The sequence below is a fragment of the Phocoena phocoena genome, chromosome 5 (assembly GCF_963924675.1).
Source record: "Phocoena phocoena chromosome 5, mPhoPho1.1, whole genome shotgun sequence".
Lineage (NCBI taxonomy): Eukaryota > Metazoa > Chordata > Mammalia > Artiodactyla > Phocoenidae > Phocoena > Phocoena phocoena.
This window is the reverse complement of record NC_089223.1, coordinates 88165059-88184348: the sequence shown is the minus strand read 5'-3', so window position 1 is coordinate 88184348 and position 19290 is coordinate 88165059. Positions and strand designations below refer to the sequence as shown.

General features: G+C 38.1%; 1 protein-coding gene across 1 annotated transcript in view; it reads right to left on the bottom strand.

Annotated features, from left to right (window-relative positions):
• DHX15 (DEAH-box helicase 15) overlaps positions 1-18892 on the bottom strand; it is a 51607-nt gene extending 32715 nt beyond the window's left edge. The window contains exons 1-3 of the mRNA XM_065877158.1: positions 18655-18892; positions 12401-12836; positions 9049-9242 (exon numbers count right to left, since the gene is read on the bottom strand). Of these exons, the coding sequence (XP_065733230.1) occupies positions 9049-9242; positions 12401-12836; positions 18655-18725 (701 nt within the window). The 5' untranslated portion in view covers positions 18726-18892. The remainder of the gene's footprint in view (positions 1-9048; positions 9243-12400; positions 12837-18654) is intronic.
• Between the last annotated feature and the right edge of the window lie 398 nt (positions 18893-19290).

Genomic DNA, 19290 nt, shown 5'->3' with positions numbered 1-19290 from the left:
GTCTTGAACCAGCCCTACTATAAACTCTGAATTAATCTGTTCTGAAAATCCTAGTTACACGGTGCTTTTCCAATACTGTTAGGGTTTTGGTTACCTTTCAAAGTATAGGCTTTATCCTGGCATGATTAAATATGCATGTAAATCAAAACTATGTTCTTAGAGGATCCAAAATTTGTCTCAGTATGACCCAAAGAAATTCTTGGTATCTGCTTCAAAGAGTATTTAGTATAAATGACAGGCACTGTTCATTCTGAGTGATTAGACTTACTGCTTCACAAATACTTACACATAACTATATGGAGAGATGAAGAATGAGGATGGAGAGGAATAACAACACAAAGTAGTTAAGAACACATCCTTGTTGCAAGACAAACCTTGATCAAGTCCCTGCTTTCTTATTGGTGTTCAACCTTGAACAAGTTCAACTTCTCTAATACTCCATTTGAAAAATTAGAATATGGTAGCTATTGTTTAAATTAAATAAAACAATGTATATAAAGCACCTAACTGCACCAACTGCCTGGCACTTGGTAAGTATTCAATACAGTAGAACTCTACACTACACTCTTAACTAACCTCCACCTAATGAATGAATCCTTGGGAAAACCACCCTTACTCTACAAACATACTGTAGTATAACTACACTTTTGTCCCTGCCAGTTGGATCAACATAATCATATGTGACATGATGATCAACTTTTAGAACAGAAAAGAGAGTTGTACGTATGTATCCTAAGTTGTATGCTCCAGAAAAGCTTGAAAAAGATAAATCACACACACAAAAACTATCAAATGTGTGAGATAACTACAGAAGAGTGAAAGGTGTCTGGAATTCCAGAATTCCAAAAGACTGAACTCTCTTAAATTCCAGAAAACAACACCTGTGTACTTTGCAAGTGTTTGAGGTTTAGATCCCACCTTTAGAACTAGACATTTTACTAAGTAATGGAACTCCAAAGGGCCCATATTCAAGGAAACGGGTTGGTCCTACATTAACAGATTGACGAGTGAATGTATAGGTTTTAAGCTAAAATAAAATGTTTAAGATTTTCATAAATTTTCTATTTACCACTGTTTTTATTTTATTTTAAATTTTGACTGCGTTGGGTCTTTGTTGGTGCACACGGGCTTTCTCTAGTTGCAGCGAGCCGGGGCTACTCTTCGTTGCGGTGCACAGGCTTCTCATTGCGGTGGCTTCTCTTGTTGCAGAGCACGGGCTCTAGGCACGCGGGCTTCAGCAGTTGTGGCTCACGGGCTCTAGAGCACAGGTTCAGTAGTTGTGGCGCACAGGCTTAGTTGCTCCATGGCATGTGGGAATCTTCCTGGACCAGGGCTTGAACCCGTGTTTCCTGCATTGGCAGGCGGATTCCTAAGCACTGCGCCACCAGGGAAGCCCTACCACTGTTTTTAGATTAACCCACTACAATCCAGTCAAGTGACATATGTGTCTCTATTAAAGAAAAGCTACCCATATTAAAATGCCTACACAAACAGGTTTGTGTCTGGTAATTTCTTCAAAGTTATAATGGATCAAGACTTCTGAAAGAGACAATGACTAAAAGAAGTACTTACACAATTTCCTACCACAAAACCTATTTTTGTTTAAAGCCCCTATCCGTAGAATAATTTTTTAATGACAATAGTAAGGAACAGAAAAATAACAAAGCTAAAATAGTTTGCATTTATCAGGAATAATATTCAGAAGATAGAACTACATAGAGTACAGTGATTTTATAAAATATTGTTCTTTTCACCAGCAAATATGGTTGAGCCTAAACACCCTACCCTTCCTTCACAATGCCAACACAATGGTTGATTACCAAAAAAAAGCAAACAATTTCTAAACATGCTTACAGTGAATGCTATTATACTTATTAAAGAGCTACTGATAAAGTTATCAAATACCTTCACCCATCAAAACAATTTTTTTCCAATATCAGTTAGTACTTCTGTATGCCATGTGCACAAAAAAAGTTGATCATACATTTTAAGTATATAGAAGTCAGTTTAAAAAATGAAGTTTTTTACCTCTTTTAAGTGACCTGGCTATTTCTGGACTCATCACTAACTTAAGAAAGTCTTCTGTGCATGTCCAACATAGCTAGCACTGTATGCCTCAGTTCTATGATTTTAGACAACTTCACAAACCTGATCCACAAGAACACAGCCACTTAAAAAAGCAAGACATTTTGTTGTTCAATATTAAGATCTCCTAAAGGACAGCTCACATACAATCCACTAAAGCACAATCTAAGTTTACTGTGTAGAAAAATAAAGGTGGGAGCATCCAATCTGATTCCGCAGACATCACATTAGCAAATAATGGTGGTTAAGAATGAAATAATGACTGAGTTTTTTCTTTCAATGTCCAATATTTGTTTAATAGTCTATTAAGTTGTTAGAACATAAATACTTATTAGGTTCTTAGAACCAAACTACTAAATAAACAAGAATTCTGAGTTATTTCTTTAGGCCTAGGGTGTCATGAAAAAACTCCTGACATTAAGCATGCTGCAAATCAAAGCAGCATGGGAACTTCTACTCTACTTAAAATCTAGCTTATCTATCTAGTTAATTTGCCCATTTCAGTCTCTCCATCCTTCTCAGCTCAGATGAAATACCACCTCTTCTGTGAAATCATCTACACAATACATGTGACATTCAAACTACCTTCTTAATTGCTTCATAGCTTACCTCCCCAACCAAGTCAGAAAAGAGCCAGCAACACTAGCTCGGTTCCTTTATATACATCATGATCCTTTCCCTGGTAAAGGGATAAAGATTTATATAGGCTCACGCTCAGTTTGACATATTCTTAGCAAAAGCATTACCCAGTATGAGCAACACTAATCTTACTATAACCACAACACTATATTTAGCATGATATCAGTTACAATGAGAACAAATCACTATTAAATGTAAACAGTCACATGGAAAGGTACTATACAGTACTTGGAATAATTTGCAATCTACAATGTTTTAATGCAATTCTAATATCAAAAAAATGGACAGGGACTCCCCTGGTGGTCCAGTGGTTGAGAATCCACCTTCCAATGCAGGAGACATGGGTTCGATCCCTGGTCTGGGAACTAAGATCCCACATGCTGCCGCAGGGCAACTAAGCCCGCCCGCCACAACTTCTGAGCCCTCTCGCACTAGAGCCCACACACAACAGAGCCCACGTGCCAAAACTGAGCCCTCGCACGGCAATCAGAGAGAAGCTTGTGTGATGCAACAAAAGATCCCACGTGCCCCAACTAAGACCCGACGCAGCCAAATTAATTACTTACTTATTTTTAAAATGGACCAAAAAAGCCAAACAGAAAACATCAAATCACACTTATCAAGTATATAGCCTCATAGTTATCAACTGAAATGCTGAAGATCAGCAGCCAAAGAATACAGCTTTATTTTGGCAAACAGCCAAAATACATTTGGTATGTGTTTCAGAGTTAAGGATCTCATCAAGCAAAAGAAATTAACAATAGAAAAATAAGGAAACTAAATCATTTTTTTCAAAATATACTGCATGCAAATTTTCATAACTTTTGAAGGAAATGTTCTCCCATCTTCACAACAGAATTTACAAAGCTAGGATCAATGTGTAGGTTCTACTGGGTGTTTTTTTTTTAATTTATTTGGCTGCGCCAGGTCTTAGTTGCAGTATGCAGGATCTTTAGTTGCAACATGCGGATCTAGTTCCCTGACCAGGGATTGAACCCGCGCCCCCTACACTGGGAGTACGGAGTCTTAACCACTGGGCCACCAGGGAAGCCCCCTACTTGGTGTTTTTAAAGATGTTGGCACTGTAAACAAAAGAGACTTCTATAATCCCTTGCGAGTGCCTAAGTATAAACACAAGCATCAAATGTAATACTATATGCAGACCTTTAGGAAATCAAGTTAGCTTTCTATGAATTAACAAAAGCCAACAGAATTTTAATTCTAAGGTGACAACAGTGATTTTTTTAGTCTCTACGACAGGAACTGCTTAAGTGGTAAATAGCCACATTTACTCTTTATTCCCACCCCTTTCTAAAGATCCACTAAAACCGCCTTTCCCTAACTTCAGTGCTACACTTGAATTAGAACAAAGCCTACCATATAACAGATGTTCAATAAAGTAGTTTATAATTGATGTTTGTATAATTAATGACCTCTAATGACCAGATATCTGTTTCCACATCTTACCTCCAGTCCTAAAAGAATATTTGGATTCATTGATTAATTTCATATTGACAAGTAATGTTTAATTCAAGCTAAAACCCCCAAATTGTAATTCAATTGTTGTATTAAAAGGAACTTTATTAAATTGGTTTTATAAGTCCATTTTAAATTAACCAGGTTAACTGGTTAATAAATCCAATAATTTCTCAAACTGGAAATCTACCACCACTATCAGCAGCAGCAAGAGTAGAAATGTTGACTTAGCACTTGCTGGGTAGCAGGAATTACCCCATGGGCTACACACAAATTACACATGTGATCTGAGAACAACCCTAAGATGTAGTTGTTATTATCAGCTCCATCTTCTGAAAAAAGCAATAAGCTCAGGGGAGATTAATTACGTGGCCAAAATCACAGCTAATAAGTGGCAGAGCTAGGACACAACTCAGGCACTGCAAGCCTAGAGTCTGTGCTCTACAATCTCTTTCCTTTTGACTCTCTTCTCAAGTCAACTTTTTAGAACAAGACTGTCTTGTTGGAAACCCACTCTGGAATCTCTAAGTAGTCCTTATGCAGCTGGTGCTTCGAACTGTTGTTTCCAGGGGTCCCAAAGAATTTGCTATGGCAATGTCTGATAAATCCTCCCCAAGGGTCAACCTTAGATATTCTATTTTACTGGGTTCTTATATTTGTTAAATATTTTTGGATTCTCTTTCATCTTCTTGCCTAGACTGTCTTTTGGAGATTAAAAAATTCTGCAAGTTTCCGATCCATGTTCCGTGGAAAAGCACTTCCTTGGCTGGTTTGCTCAAAACTTCTCTCCCTCAAGTTTAACAAAGGGCTTACCACACCTTAAAACCCAAGGCTTTATTTCTCCCTGTCACTTAATTAAATTTCAGCTATGTCCTGTCTTTTAACTTTCCTTGATTTTCTAGCATCTTGTCCTGAAGTTATATAAAAGATAAACATCTCAGGATAGTGCACAGTCATACAGAGCTAAAAGCATGTGTCCTCCAATAAAGAGCTGCAACACTTTCTGCTTCATCAACATTATCCTGGGTTGAGTTCTTAGCCTTGTGACATCCCAAAATTGAAATGAATCTGATACCCAAATGCAAAAGATTCAGAATAAAAGGCAAATTATGTACATAAAATCACTATACCTTCTCCACTAAGACAAGTTTAAACAAATCAGGGAAAATGTCTCTCCATGAAAATTCTACCCTTTCCATGATTATATTTAAGATTCACCCTTAGTCTACATTGTAGTGACAAATTTTCACACTCCTCTGCTGCCCCTTCCGTGCCCTCAGAATTTTTTTTTTTAAAGGATTCATGCACAAGACATGTCTACAGATACATACACAGACTCTCTTCCCAAAAGGTTTATGTTCCAATTAGGTAAGGAAAAAAACAAAAACAAACCCAATCTTTGATCATCCATACTGTCTACAAACCAGTCCTGAAATATCTCAAAAGCCATCTGCCATGGAAATGCTGATTCACACAAACGAGTTGGATACTTTAAATAATATGCAGACTACAGTGCCTTCAAGTAAAAAGTATGATTTTTTCCCCCTTCAGAAAATAAGTTTTTAAAAATGATGTTCCATGTGCCTAGAAAGATCTGCTTCTCTGTACCCCAATCCCTACTCCTGGCAAACCATTACTTTTAGTTCAGTCCTTGACTTAAAATTCTGCCTTCTCTTTTCTAGTCTCAACTGAATTCTCAAATGATGCTTTCCTATACACTCCAAAATTCTTTCAGAGCCTAATCATAATTTTAGATTTTATATTTACTTTTTTATTTGCTTTACGTAGACAGGAACCAGATTTACTACTATACCTAGCACTGCCCAACACACAGAAGGTACTCACTTATTAACTGACTGAATTAATAAGCATTACTTGTGTAAATTACTGGATTCCCTCAACATTACAATCTCTCAGTAATTTGGCAGTTTGAGGAAAAAAAACAGAAAGGAAGCATGCCACCTAAAATAACAGTGAAATTAGCTACTAAATTAATAACTTAAATATGATGTTTTCCCGAAAATTCAAGACTACTAAACTGCTCTATTCCCTTAAAAGTTATCAGCTCCTTCACAAAGAATGAAGAATGGATTTCTTAAAATTTGTTACAAGTCCAACTACAAAGTGCTTAAAATCCTGTGCAAAACTGTTATCAACCTCTTCCTAATATTAAAATGAATTAAGATATTTTTCACTGACTCATCACAAATTGGGCAACTTAATCTTTCTGACTATTCTGCTCTTCTTATAGCTACCTCATGAGGTACCTCTCCCAATAATGTGCATTCCAAGATGGCCAAAGGGACATAAATATACTGCAAAAGAAATACTTCAGGGAGGGGAAAAAAAAAAAAGATGGGAGCAGGCAAACACACAACAAACAAAATATAAAAACCATTTAGCAGTGGTGGTTTTGAAAAGTAACTTGTCTACTGGGACTGGATAGCTATTTAAGGCTAGTCTAACATACTGTGCACTAATTTACACTAGATCCAATCCTTTAAAATAGCATAATATTAGACCTAGAACCTAGACATATATGTGTCCCAAACACTGAAGAAACTATCTTTGGACCATTAATCTGTATAAAGATGATTTAAAGATATAATTAGGCTAAAGTACTCTCAAACTTATTTAATTAGTAAACACGTATTTGTTCAGTATACACAATGAATGAGGAAGGGCATGGTTAAATTCTCAGCTCCTGAGACAGAATCTTTATAAGTTAGTCCTCTTTACCATCCTTCTATGGTGAAAATTAAAGGCTTCTTCTGGCTACACAGTAGATACATAAGCATTTTATATCTATATATGAAAATAGTTTATGGAGGGTACTGATAGTTGTCTGATGTATTCACTCTTCCTACCCAATTAACTACGTAACCGATCCTCGTTAAGGTAAAGCTTTAAATGTTTTGAACACTGGGTTCTCAAGAAATGAGTTGATAGATGACTATACAAAATACATATAGGGATTCGTAAGACACTGCACTTAATGAAGCACTCCCATTAGTTAAAACTACCACTAATCCTGTACTACTGGGATTTGATATCACTTAAAGATAATACTAAGTCAGCTTCTAGCTCTTCAGAAGATTCTAGAAGAAATTCCAATAAGCTTACCCTGTCAAGAATTAGTTTTTTTAAATTTTATTATAGCCTCCAGAAACCATTCCATTAAAAAAAATCACAATGCCAAAGATGCTTTCATTTTGAGCTATCAAATCTGTTACTTGTAACTCCCTATTAACTGAACCAAAATCTTTCACAAGCATATACCTTTTAAAAGCCTACCACTTCCTACTACAAACATACACAACACACCTGTCCCAACACTGCATGTAATTTTCTCATCTCCGAATTTCCAAATTCTGTTCCCCTGCTCAACTGTGGCTTTTTTTAAAAAAAATTCAATGCATACTGAATCAAATTTTAGAATATTATTCTTCCTAAAGGTGAGTAAAATCTGCCTTTTATTATCCTCAATTGCTTGACATTATCTAATCTTAAATAAAAAAATCATAAGTTAAGATTTTGCTTATGTAGTGTTTTTGTCAATTATATTGTAATTACAACCAACCAATAATGTGATTACACTAAACTAAAAAGATTTATTCAATGAAGATTAAGGTTTAAGCCAAAAACATGTCTCATAAAGTCATAAAGACAAGCTGAAGTAAACACCTAAGTTCAATTGCTATTAAAAATGAAACAATCTGAAGTTCTAATAAAACAGTATATCAAAGAAACTAAGAAATTGAAATGAAACTTGAGGGTAACAATGTTCTGATTATGGAAAAATTTTAAGTTGTGATATCACAGTTACATTTCAAGAAATCTTATCTTCGAGAGATGCACTGAAATATTTAGATGAAAGTGTATGATGCCTAGGATTTACTTCAAATTATATGGGACATATAAAAGGTTGAGATATGGATGAAATAAGATTGGCCAAGTTTGAAGATGCAAGACAAATAAACATGAGTCCATTACAGTATTATTCTACTTTTACATACATTTGAAGTTTTCTGTAAAATATAGTTTGCCCCATAACACAGTATGTACCTCTGCCATCAAAGACTCATGTCACTGTCCATGTAACATTTTATTCCCAATTGTCTTTTAAAAACAACCTGAGGGAGAAGATTGTATCATGACAAGGAAATTGTTTTTAACAAATGATTGAAATGTCATACATACACAGAATAAACAGAAATTTTAAAAAGGGGAAGATTTTCAAAAGCATTAACATCAGGCAACAAACATCACTACTTACGCAGAATGGAAGTGTTAGGATGAAGATAAAAAACTAGGGAAATTAAAGAAAATGTTAGAAAAAAGATCAGTATGGTTGTCAATCATGTGCACCATGGTATAATGAAGAGGAATGAGGTCTTTGAGGAGACTCCAAGAGTATATCACAAAAGATTCCTCCTTTTAGCTCATAACATATGCATGGTAATAGCTGTACAGTTAACATTAAAAGCTCTCTCACCCAAATAAATCATACCCCTTCCCACACATCATTTGTTCTAAAAGTAACTGTCCTTTACTAAATATATAATTTTACTTTTCTATCATATTTAAATGATACAACATTTCACCTAAGATATTGCACCAAGTAACTAAAAAATCTGACCTTTGAACTTCAATGACCACTGAATAGCTATACATATACTACTACCAAGAAAAAGAATCCATATTAAAAAGTCATCTAGTAAGCATAAGAAGGTCTAATCTGGATTATTCTAAAGTCAGATGGCTTGCGACTCCACTAGCAAAGTCCCCTATCTGGTGGCAGAAAATAAAAACGGGAAAAAAGTGTTCATTTTTAAAGATAATACTTACTTAAGAATGGTTTTTGCACTACTGCAGTCTTCAAATCGAATGGAGTAACCAACTTCCTGGCCCAACATCACATCCATTTCATCAGCAACTCTCTGGGCCACACTCATTGCAGCCACTCTCCTGGGTTGGGTACAGGCAACTCCTCTTTTGGGTCCTGGTAATGATCGCATGTACTCCACACACCACTGTGGAATCTATCAAATAATTTCACATTTAAATTAATTCTACTCTGCCTGTGCATCAGGTATATTTAACATGAAGTGTTTTATCTCATTCTAATAATTTAAAACAAAATTCAATTTAGGCACACCACAAATTATTACTTATGACTTAAAAATATAATAGCATGAGCTCTCCAAGCCAAGGAAGGCTCATGTATAACACTGATATGTCATAACTGTACTCCTCAGTGAGCTAGGTCCACTGAGGCTTTGCTGAACATGCTCTATGGTGTCAATGTTCCACCACCAAGCATTTCTCTATGCACTGGAAAAATTCCAACTTATGAAAATTCTACTTCATAACAAATGTTAGTTCCCAAAAATATTCTAAGAAACTGTAACTTAAATTCCTATACAATTTAAGTTACAAATTCAGCTCATACTTGGTAAGCCAGCAGAATCTAACTCCTATCCTTCTCCCCTCAGAAGTATGCACAATGGAAACACCTTAGGTACATCTTAAAAGTTAATTTTAGTTAACTATCAAATTCAAATTCAATAGGACCTACAGAAGCAGCAACAGCACTTCCCTGAAGGAGGGCAATGAAGGGTAAACAAGGAAAAAAAAAAAAAAGACCAACAAGCATAAGTAGTTGGTTGTTGCCATGATGACACTACATTTCCTAGCTGTTCCATTATCAATAGAAACTAAGATATTTGATAATTTAATGGTTCTTCTCTACTCACTTACCTGTGAAAGAACCATGGGAAAAATCTAAGTGCTTACTACATTAAATTGGAATCCACTCCTACAAGAAGGACGTGATGGATCTCCATCAAAGCCTCCAAAAGCCTAACAGATTTTAATGCTACAGGAAACGTGGCATTTTTTTGGTATAGGATTTGTACAGTGATATTTGAAGAATACTAGTTGTACTATCACTACTTTTTTTTTTTTCTTTTTTTTTGTGGTACGCGGGCCTCTCACTGTTGTGGCCTCTCCCGTTGCGAAGCACAGGCTCCGGACGCGCAGGCTCAGCAGCCATGGCTCACGGGCCCAGCCGCTCCGCGGCATGTGGGATCTTCCCGGACCGGGGCACGAACCCGTGTCCCCCGCGTTGGCAGGCAGACTCTCAACCACTGCGCCACCAGGAAAGCCCTATTACTACATTTTAGTTAGGTTCCTTCTGCAGTTTTGTTTGGAGAATTTCACTTTCTGATAGGCACAAAAAGATAACCAAAAATGGCTAACTATTCTTAATGGCTTTGAGTCAAAGTTTAATAGGAGTATGCGGAAAAAGCATTTGCATGAAATTCACTATTTACACTGTTGTTTCCCTTTGAATACCCCAAATCCCTGCAAGCCTAGGTATCCATGTACCTTAAGTATTTAAAAAAAAAAAAATACTAATCCAAAAAATCACAAATCTTGTTTTGAGTTCACCTGCCCTTCTTCTCCACTAACTGCTACTAAATAAACTCATCTCTGAAATAAGGTTAATCATATAAGACCACAGAAGAGCAGTATGAAATAAATATAACTTTGGCTATGAGACAAAGGGACAGAGTTTTAAATACTGAACCCACCTATATCTACAGTATAACCTAGGGCAACCCACTAAACCTCTCATAAATCAAAGCCTCATTTTGCTCATCTGTAAAATGGTGATTAACAACTTCCTTGCATGGCTGTTGAAAAACTTAAATGAGAAAATACAAACTACATAGTGCCTGGCTTTACCCAATTGCTGACTAAATGGGTGCTATTAATACTACACAAACTAGATAAACCAGTTGAAATAATTAAAAATATAATATTAATAAGCTTAGAGTTATATCTTTTCATGTATTCTTTAAATTTCCATAAGGTGATAAAAATAAACCAACAGTTTTAGCTTCTAACATCAGCATTACATTTCCTCCGTTTAAAAAGAAAAACCATACTTAGGCTCAGTCTTATATTATATAACAAAAGCCTCCAATCTGGGTTGCTACTGTAGCCTTCAAAACGTCTCCATGAAATACTCAAACTGATAGACTTGTGGCATTGTGTAACTTAAATTATACACATACAGGATAACCTGTATATGCAGTATGCTCAAATCTAAACATGTTCACAGGTACATAAACATGGAAAATCAGGCCCGTAGGAAACACAGCAATTATTTCTGCGTGATAATTATTAAATTCATTTCAACACTTTCCTGAATTTTCCAAATTTTCTACAATAGCCAGGGGCTGCTATTTTTGTAAAATCTAAGAAATTTTTTGATGGGTCAGGCTCAAGCACCTGAAAATGAAAATATGGTTACCTCGCTCATAGCAAGAAAATGCAAATTAAAAATTACACTGAATTACCATTTTTCTCCTGTCAGATTTGCAAAAGTTCAAGTTCAGTAGTACACTCTAGTGGTTTCCCACATATGCTCTCATACATGCTCACGGAACGGTAAACTGATACGTTCCCTACAGAAGGCTATTTGGCTGTACGTTCCACAACTATAATCCATCTTCTGACCCGATAATTTCTACTTCTGAGAATTTATCCTAAAGATATACCTGCCCATGAAAAACAACCATTAGAAGCAGCCTAAATGTCTATAACATGGGCCTAGTAAATAATGGCTCATCCATGTTTGAAAAATATCCTAAATATATTTCTAATACAACACTAACATGTGTGTTTAGTTCAGGGGTGGGGAGGACGGGGACACTATTGGATGGAGGTCACAAGTAAAAAGACTTTACTTAGCTCTTCTATTTTTTTTTTTAAAGAATAGGTAATATTCATAGTTCAAAACAATTATAAAAACAAAGAAATGAAAATGACAAAAACAAAACCACTCCAATGGTTCAGCTCTCTCCACCCAAGCACTGGAAAACAAACCTTGTGCCCCCAAATATGTACCACCCCAGATTCAGAGTGGGTGGGAGAGTATCACTGCCATAATTTACATAATAAAACTGGAAAAAAAAACAGCACCACTGTTTTTCCAAAGAGACTCAGGAAAATAGGTACTCCCTACAGGATTCCAACCCCATAAGTCACTAAAAGTTGCTAAACATAAAAGCAGCTATGCTTCAAAAAGTTCTGACAGACAGCCAATGAGAATAACCACCAGAACCAAATACGCAACATTTAGTAAACGTAAACATTAATAAAGTACATACTGTGGTATTCAATAACTCACCTGTGTTGTTTTACCAGACCCAGTCTCACCAACAAGTACAAAGGATTGATGTCTAACCAGAATATCTGTAAACCTATCCTTGTATTCCCAAACAGGGAGCTGAAGCCGTTTCTTCAGAATATCATAGTATCGAGGCGTATGGGGTAAGTTGGTAAATGGATTAATGCACTGTGGAAGTGATGTGTGTCCTGCATGTCCGGTGTGTGTAGAATGAGCAGAATGTGTTGAATGTGCTGAATGTGCCGAGTGGGTTGAGTGAGCTGAATGGGAAGCTTTTAAAGGTGGTAATCCAGCACTGATAAGCATAGCATTCGTGGAAGCTCGCAACTCTTTCTCCTTTTCTTTCTCCCTCTCCCGCTCTCTATCTCCTCTATCTCGTTCTCGTTCTCGATCTTTAGACCGATCTTCACGATCACGGTCACGATCTCGATCCTTCCTAAAAAAAAAAAAAAATTTATAACTCAGATTCCAAATTTTATGCAAAATGTTCATAGCGGCGTTATAGTCACAAGAAAGTAAAATGTCCAACAACCAAACAAACTGATATAAAACTCAAAGTATCAGAAACAATGAAAAAGAACTTGTAATCAAGGATTCTCCATGCCTCATCCATAAACATCTTTCCCTTCCTTAATGATGCTTCAAATTCTATTAAGAAACAGTCTCTTTCCACCTTTAGCCATCAGCTGAGATAACACAAGAACTCATTCTGCATGTAAAATCCTTTCCTTCTTAGAAATTAAAAACTGAGGGCAGTGTGGGAAAAAGGTAGGGACAAATTAGGCAAGAGAGAATGGCATCAGAGTCTTTCCCAGATTCTCCTTCAGGTTACGTGAAAAGGTATTTTCACACTGAAAGTATGTTCAAAATTTAGCAAGAACTAAGTCTTTTATTGCTTCTGGCCTCAAAGACAATTCCACCTCACATTACAGTAATACAAACAAAATTCAGCACAAAATTCCGAGTTAAAGAATTAGCAAGTTTATTTTCCTAAGTTAACGCTTCCCAAATTTTGTTCAAAATGCATATATTGCTCTATAAGGAAAACTAAAACTTTTTATTCTTGTTTTCATTGTTTACTCTTGCATGTATCCTTAACAGCAATAGTAAAAAACACTGGAAGTACTTTGTAAAACCTATGTATACTTTGATCATCCATAAAGTGAAAAGTAGCTCATTTAAAAACAAGCTTCACTGAACACTATTAAGTTGTTTAAATTATGCAGATGACCACCATATTAACCTTAGGTCATTTAGCCAATTCCAGCATCTACTTCTAGATACTAGAGATGATCCCTAACCAGTAAGAATTTTTAAATTATCTATACTTATTCATTTTATTAATCTAGTTTACTTCAGACTAAATCCTATAGCAGACAAATGTGCCACAAGGTGTTTGGACTCATTTGAAATAGTGAGGCCAACATGGAACCATGACACAAGCTGCTAAACATGTCATTGTTCCTTATCCATAACACACAAAAGACATACAAATTTCCCATGCCCCAATTATCAGTAGCAGACTAGGGAAGATCATTCATTTTGATGTAATGGCAAATCAGCTGGGCAACAGTTACTCCCCTTCATAAAATACAGCTAAAATGCTGAGCCCAGCATGAGTTAGGATGGTTCCCCAATTACAAAAATGGTAAGCTGACCAATTATATTTGATATTGTCCTTTCTAAAATATTCTATTCCACAGGAACTTGCCTAAATAGAGAAAAGCCTTATTATATGTACACAAATATTCATACACACCATTTTTTACATATATATAATCTTTTCATATATGTATATATAAGCGATTCTCCCTTCCCCCAACCCAATGTTCACCTTCTACAGCTAGGATCGGAGCTTCTCATCCCATGTGGCATAAAGAGAAAGAAATCAAAGGAACCTAAAGGATAACCTACTCAGCATACAAACTGAAGTCCCACAACTCAGAACTTAAGCTTCCTGGCCTATCTTCACAATATACCATCAACCATCCTTTCTTTGCTTCTCTCATTCTGCTCCAGTTTAACGTGCTTGTAATTAAATAAGTATTTGCACAGCTCCAAAATGTGAATGAGAAAAAGTTTACAACAGGATAGATAGATACGTGTCCAGCAAAGTGAGAAGCACTGTAGTCAGGAATGGATTCAAAGACTAGACATTTTACAGTTCATAGAACATAAAGGATCCTTAAAGAACATCTGGTCTAAATAATACATGTTTTTCAAGGGCCTACTTCACCAGAAACTTTATTACCAAAAATAACTGCAACAGAGGAAGCATAAAATGCATTCTGAAGACACAAAGATTAACTGCTGACCATGAATTGGGGTTTAACTCTAATATAAGAGTAAAAGGAGCACGAGCACCTAGATCACAGGTGCATAACCACTGGAAAGGTATAAGCCTCAATTTACTAATCTGCAAAGCGAGAAGTATTAATAAAATAGTCTCTTAGATTAAAATTAGAAAGCAAATTCAATCACCTAGAAATGTTGCCTGTGATTCCAACTATCTACCTTCAACAGGAAAGGGAAGATAAAAATTAAGGGTCAGTGGGGGGGGGGGGCCTCAAACCCACTGCTTCATAAATATATGCAGAATATCGTGTATATGCATGTTTTCTTTTTTAAACAGGCACCTTTATTATAAAGGAGTTTGTTACTTAGAAGATTTACTAATCGAGGTATAATGCTTAAAAAATTAATTATCAAAGCAGTGATCACTTAGCCACAATACTGGCAGGGAGAGATACAACAGGACACAGTTGTTTAGCATGTGGTTCAGTATTTTATCTCAGCTTAATCCTGGCTCAACACTTAAGCTAACTATATGACCACATTTATTTCTTTCCTCATCTTTAAAAAGCTCTTGTGGGGTACTGCGAGGGTTAAATGAGTTAATATATGTAATGTGCTTAAAGTAGTGCCTGGAACATAATAAATGCCCAATAAACATTGCTTATCATTTATTTTTTAAATTTAAAACACCACGTTAAAATTCTACATGGAGTAACAGAAACTAAAGAAATGCTAATGAAGATGTAAACTGGTTATCAAAATCAGAGTATTTTAAACAAGCATTGATTTTAATCTGGTAATCTCACTTTCAGAGACTTCTAGGGATATAAGTACACATAAGGATGTTCATCACACTTTTCACTTGTAAGACTAGGAAACTACCAAAACGTCAGTGAACAGGAAATTGGTTAAATAAGTTATGATACCCCTTTACAAGTGGAATACTATGCAGCCAATGAAAAGAATAATGTATATCCATTCCACAGTTTATAACGTATTTCTGGGTGAATTTAAAGAAATCAAAGCACAAATAATACATATTAAAAGATCCTATTGGTATCAAATAGGATACCTGTGAATAAATATGCAGAGATCTAAAAAAATTTTCATCAAGGGATTAAATAAAGATGGGGATGAAGATTTCTGATAATTTTTTCCCCTTTTCTTTATATCTTTATGAATGGACGTTTCTTGTGTTCCCTGGGGCAAGTTACTTATCCTCATCACAGAACTGCAGTGAAAACCTGTTTATAAAGCACCTGAAAGTTTTGGGAACACTGTACGTACGTTATCTGTTTCACATTTTTAACCAAAAAAATTCTTATCAGGCAGTAATATCAGAAACTAACATCAAAGTGAAAAATGTCCCTGTTTTCAAAATTTTTTTCCATACTTCAACATTAAGTTGTCTTTTGGTTAATAATTTTACACAGAAAATGTTGTGGGAAAAATGGGAAAAGGAATACGGTCAGTATGTAACAGAAACCTTCAACTTCTCTACCTGTTTCCAAACTTAAAATATAGCAAGAGTAAATAAAGCCATATATAGTTTGGGAGCATGAATTTGAGTAAAATCTCTCACTGAATTACCTTCCCTTCTGAGTAGCGGGGAAAATGGGACATCCATGTTTGGCAGTGGAGTTCACAAGACTGACAGGCCTACCCTCCCATGTAAAACCACCTGCTAATTAGCAGGGCTTTAAAAAAAAAAAAGAAAAATCTGCAAGATTGCATGACAGTCAACAAATTATTTTGTTGACTTTTTAAATTATTAAATATGGAAAAAAAAACCCTAAGCACTAATAAACACTCCAAGCCCACTGCCAAAGAAAGTTCTATCAGAAATGACATTCAGGTGACACAGAAATGAGTATACAAATGTCCCTCCAAAGTATCTCAGAACTTGAGCTTTATTCCAAAGATGAACTCTCATTCATTTACAGGTAGATGTCACATATAATATCCAAGAGAATCAAAAGGTCACCACCAAAGACTTAAAAAGTCCACATTTTTACTAAGGATGTCGGATTTGCAAAGAAAGGGGAACAAACCCATGTACATATCATGGGCCCACTAATCCCCCAAAAAGCATTTAAATGGTGCACATACACACAAATACTAGTAAGTGAATTCATTCCTTCCCCGTTTATTTTTTTCCAATCTGAATTCTGTGAGAGGCATTAGTTGCATCTTAGCCAGATGACAAGCAATTTATTTTTGCTTCACAGAACAAAGAACCAAGTGTTCCCTACTTTACCAACCCATTGTAAATGTCATTAAAATAGGCTGTAATGACTCTTAACTACAGTCACAGTCTGTGTGCTGTACAGGAAAAAGCAAGAGGCTAAGATTGAAAATTAAAAGATCAAGGTTCTAGATCCACCTGTAAACTGTAAGGTTGCACAAGCCACCTTAACAACTCTGGGTCTCCATTTCTCATCCCTCGAGTGGAGCCGAGTATACGCTCTTTAAAGTCACTTCCAGCTCTAAGGAGCCTGTGACTTGTAGCTCAAATGTGCTCAAGTTCTGCTGTGTGTGTTGGGGTCAGGGAGAGAAAGCTGACACAGAACACTGTAAACTAAAAAATGTACACGATTAAACTGTTATATATTTATGCTTTCCATATTCAATATACGGAAAGCCACCAAAAAGTATACCCTATCCTGGCTTATACTCCCCAGACACAGACACCTCAATCAACCGAAAGGAAGGACTTTGAGTGAACAAAAGTTATACAGACTTGACACAGTGATTCTGCACACGTACACACATACTAAAATGCAAAATTATGCAAAGTATTGAAGATATTCAGACTTTCATGTCTCTGCCTGAATTATCCAAATAAACCTCTGTACTTCAGGAACGAAAAGTACACACTGGACAAGAAATGATTTTGATGCAATTGCTAAGGTTAACTGTTAAATTCCTCTGCACCTTTAAGAAAAGGTAAGTAGAAAGGAATCTGAAACACCACGGGCGTGGTCTACTTCAACTCCCAAGCAACCTCCCGACGGGCGATATTTTGCCGTAAACACTAAAAACTTTTGAAAAGGGTCTTCTCGTTTCAAAAGCTACCTAGGAACGAGGGCGGGGGAGGGACACAGAAAACAAGAATTTATTGGAAAAAAAGAATGCCTTCTAATTGCTATCCCGGGGATGCCCAATAACTACTGTTTTGGCCAAAGCAGGAAATAAAGGAGATGGCGGGAGCGTGGGCAGAGAGCGGAAGTTTGCCTAGTATCTACTTTGAAGTGTTTGAATGGACCGAGGCACGCACTCTCCCGCCAAAGTATAAACTCCGCGGCTCCAAACCACCAGCCTTCCAGCCCATCAGGTATACTCCACGTTTTCCTTTCTCCCGGCCGGCCCTCTACTCTCCCCTCCCCCGAGAACTCCTCGTCCGCACGCCTCACTCTACTCCCAGCACCTCCACCCCAGCCTACACAAGAATCCACGCGCTTCGCTCACTTTCCGGCCTCCGCTTCTCCCCTTGCTGGGCGCCCAGCCGCCCCCCAAGGTCCTCTCCCCGACCCCGCTGGCTGAGAAGTACCTGGTGCCCTTGGAAACGATTACTCCCGCCGCGCCCTCCCCCACCCTCTCCCCAGGCTCCAGGCCTTACCAGGAGCCCAGGCCACGAGGTCCGCGGTTCCCTCCCGGCTCCCCTCGAAGTGACTCTTGCTCGACTCCGCCCGGGGAGGAGGCACCCTACTGGCCACGACAGGCCTCTCCGCTCTCCCGACTGGGCCGGGCGGCCACCGCGCCACTCAGCTCCCCGCGCCCTTGCTGGGCCGAACGCCTGGGGGTCCGCTCTCCCGCGCCCCGCCGCCAGTGACCCGAGCCCAGAAGAAAACAAAAGAGTCAGGGCCCGTGGCCCGCTCGGCCTAGCCCTCCCTGGCCCGCTCCCGGCCGGGACCCCAACAAAGCCTGAGCCCCTGCCTCGCGCCCCCGGCCTGGCTTACCCATCGGTCCCCGCACGCTTCTTGCCGGAGGGGTAATCCTCCCCCAGGTCCAACCGGTGTCGCTTAGACATCTTCGGACTCTTCGAGCGGGCGGTTACGAAGGTAGAAAAAAGAACCTAGCGGCTCTATCGGTGCAGTCGAAGGCAGCTACAAAACTCTGGAGGACCCCCACCCCTCCCGCTACAACAGCCTACACCGTGCGGCCGGAACCAGGAGCTAAAATGGCGGCGGCGATGAGGGCTGGGCCTGCGCGCGCGCTTCCGCGGTATGCTGTGCGTGCGTGCGTCCGTGCGTGCGTGCGTGCGTCCATGGTGCGCGCGCACGCATAGGAGGCGGGAACTCAAGCCCCGCCCACCGCCTCGTTGACCCGCCCTTCTTCCGCCCTCCGCCTGGCAGGCACTTCCCGCCCTCTGGGCGGGTGCTAGGCGGGTTGGGCCCTTGGCTCCTTCACGGCCCTTCGATTTAGGCAATTGAGAGAAGAGGAAGTCTAATCCTAGTTAGGAAATCCTGTCCATCTGTATTACCCTGGCATTAGGGGAATCTGAGACCCACAGAGGTTGAAAAACTAATCGAGATTATACAGCTGATAAGGGACAGAGCCAGGATTGGTACCCAACTGTAACTCCTGATCTAGCA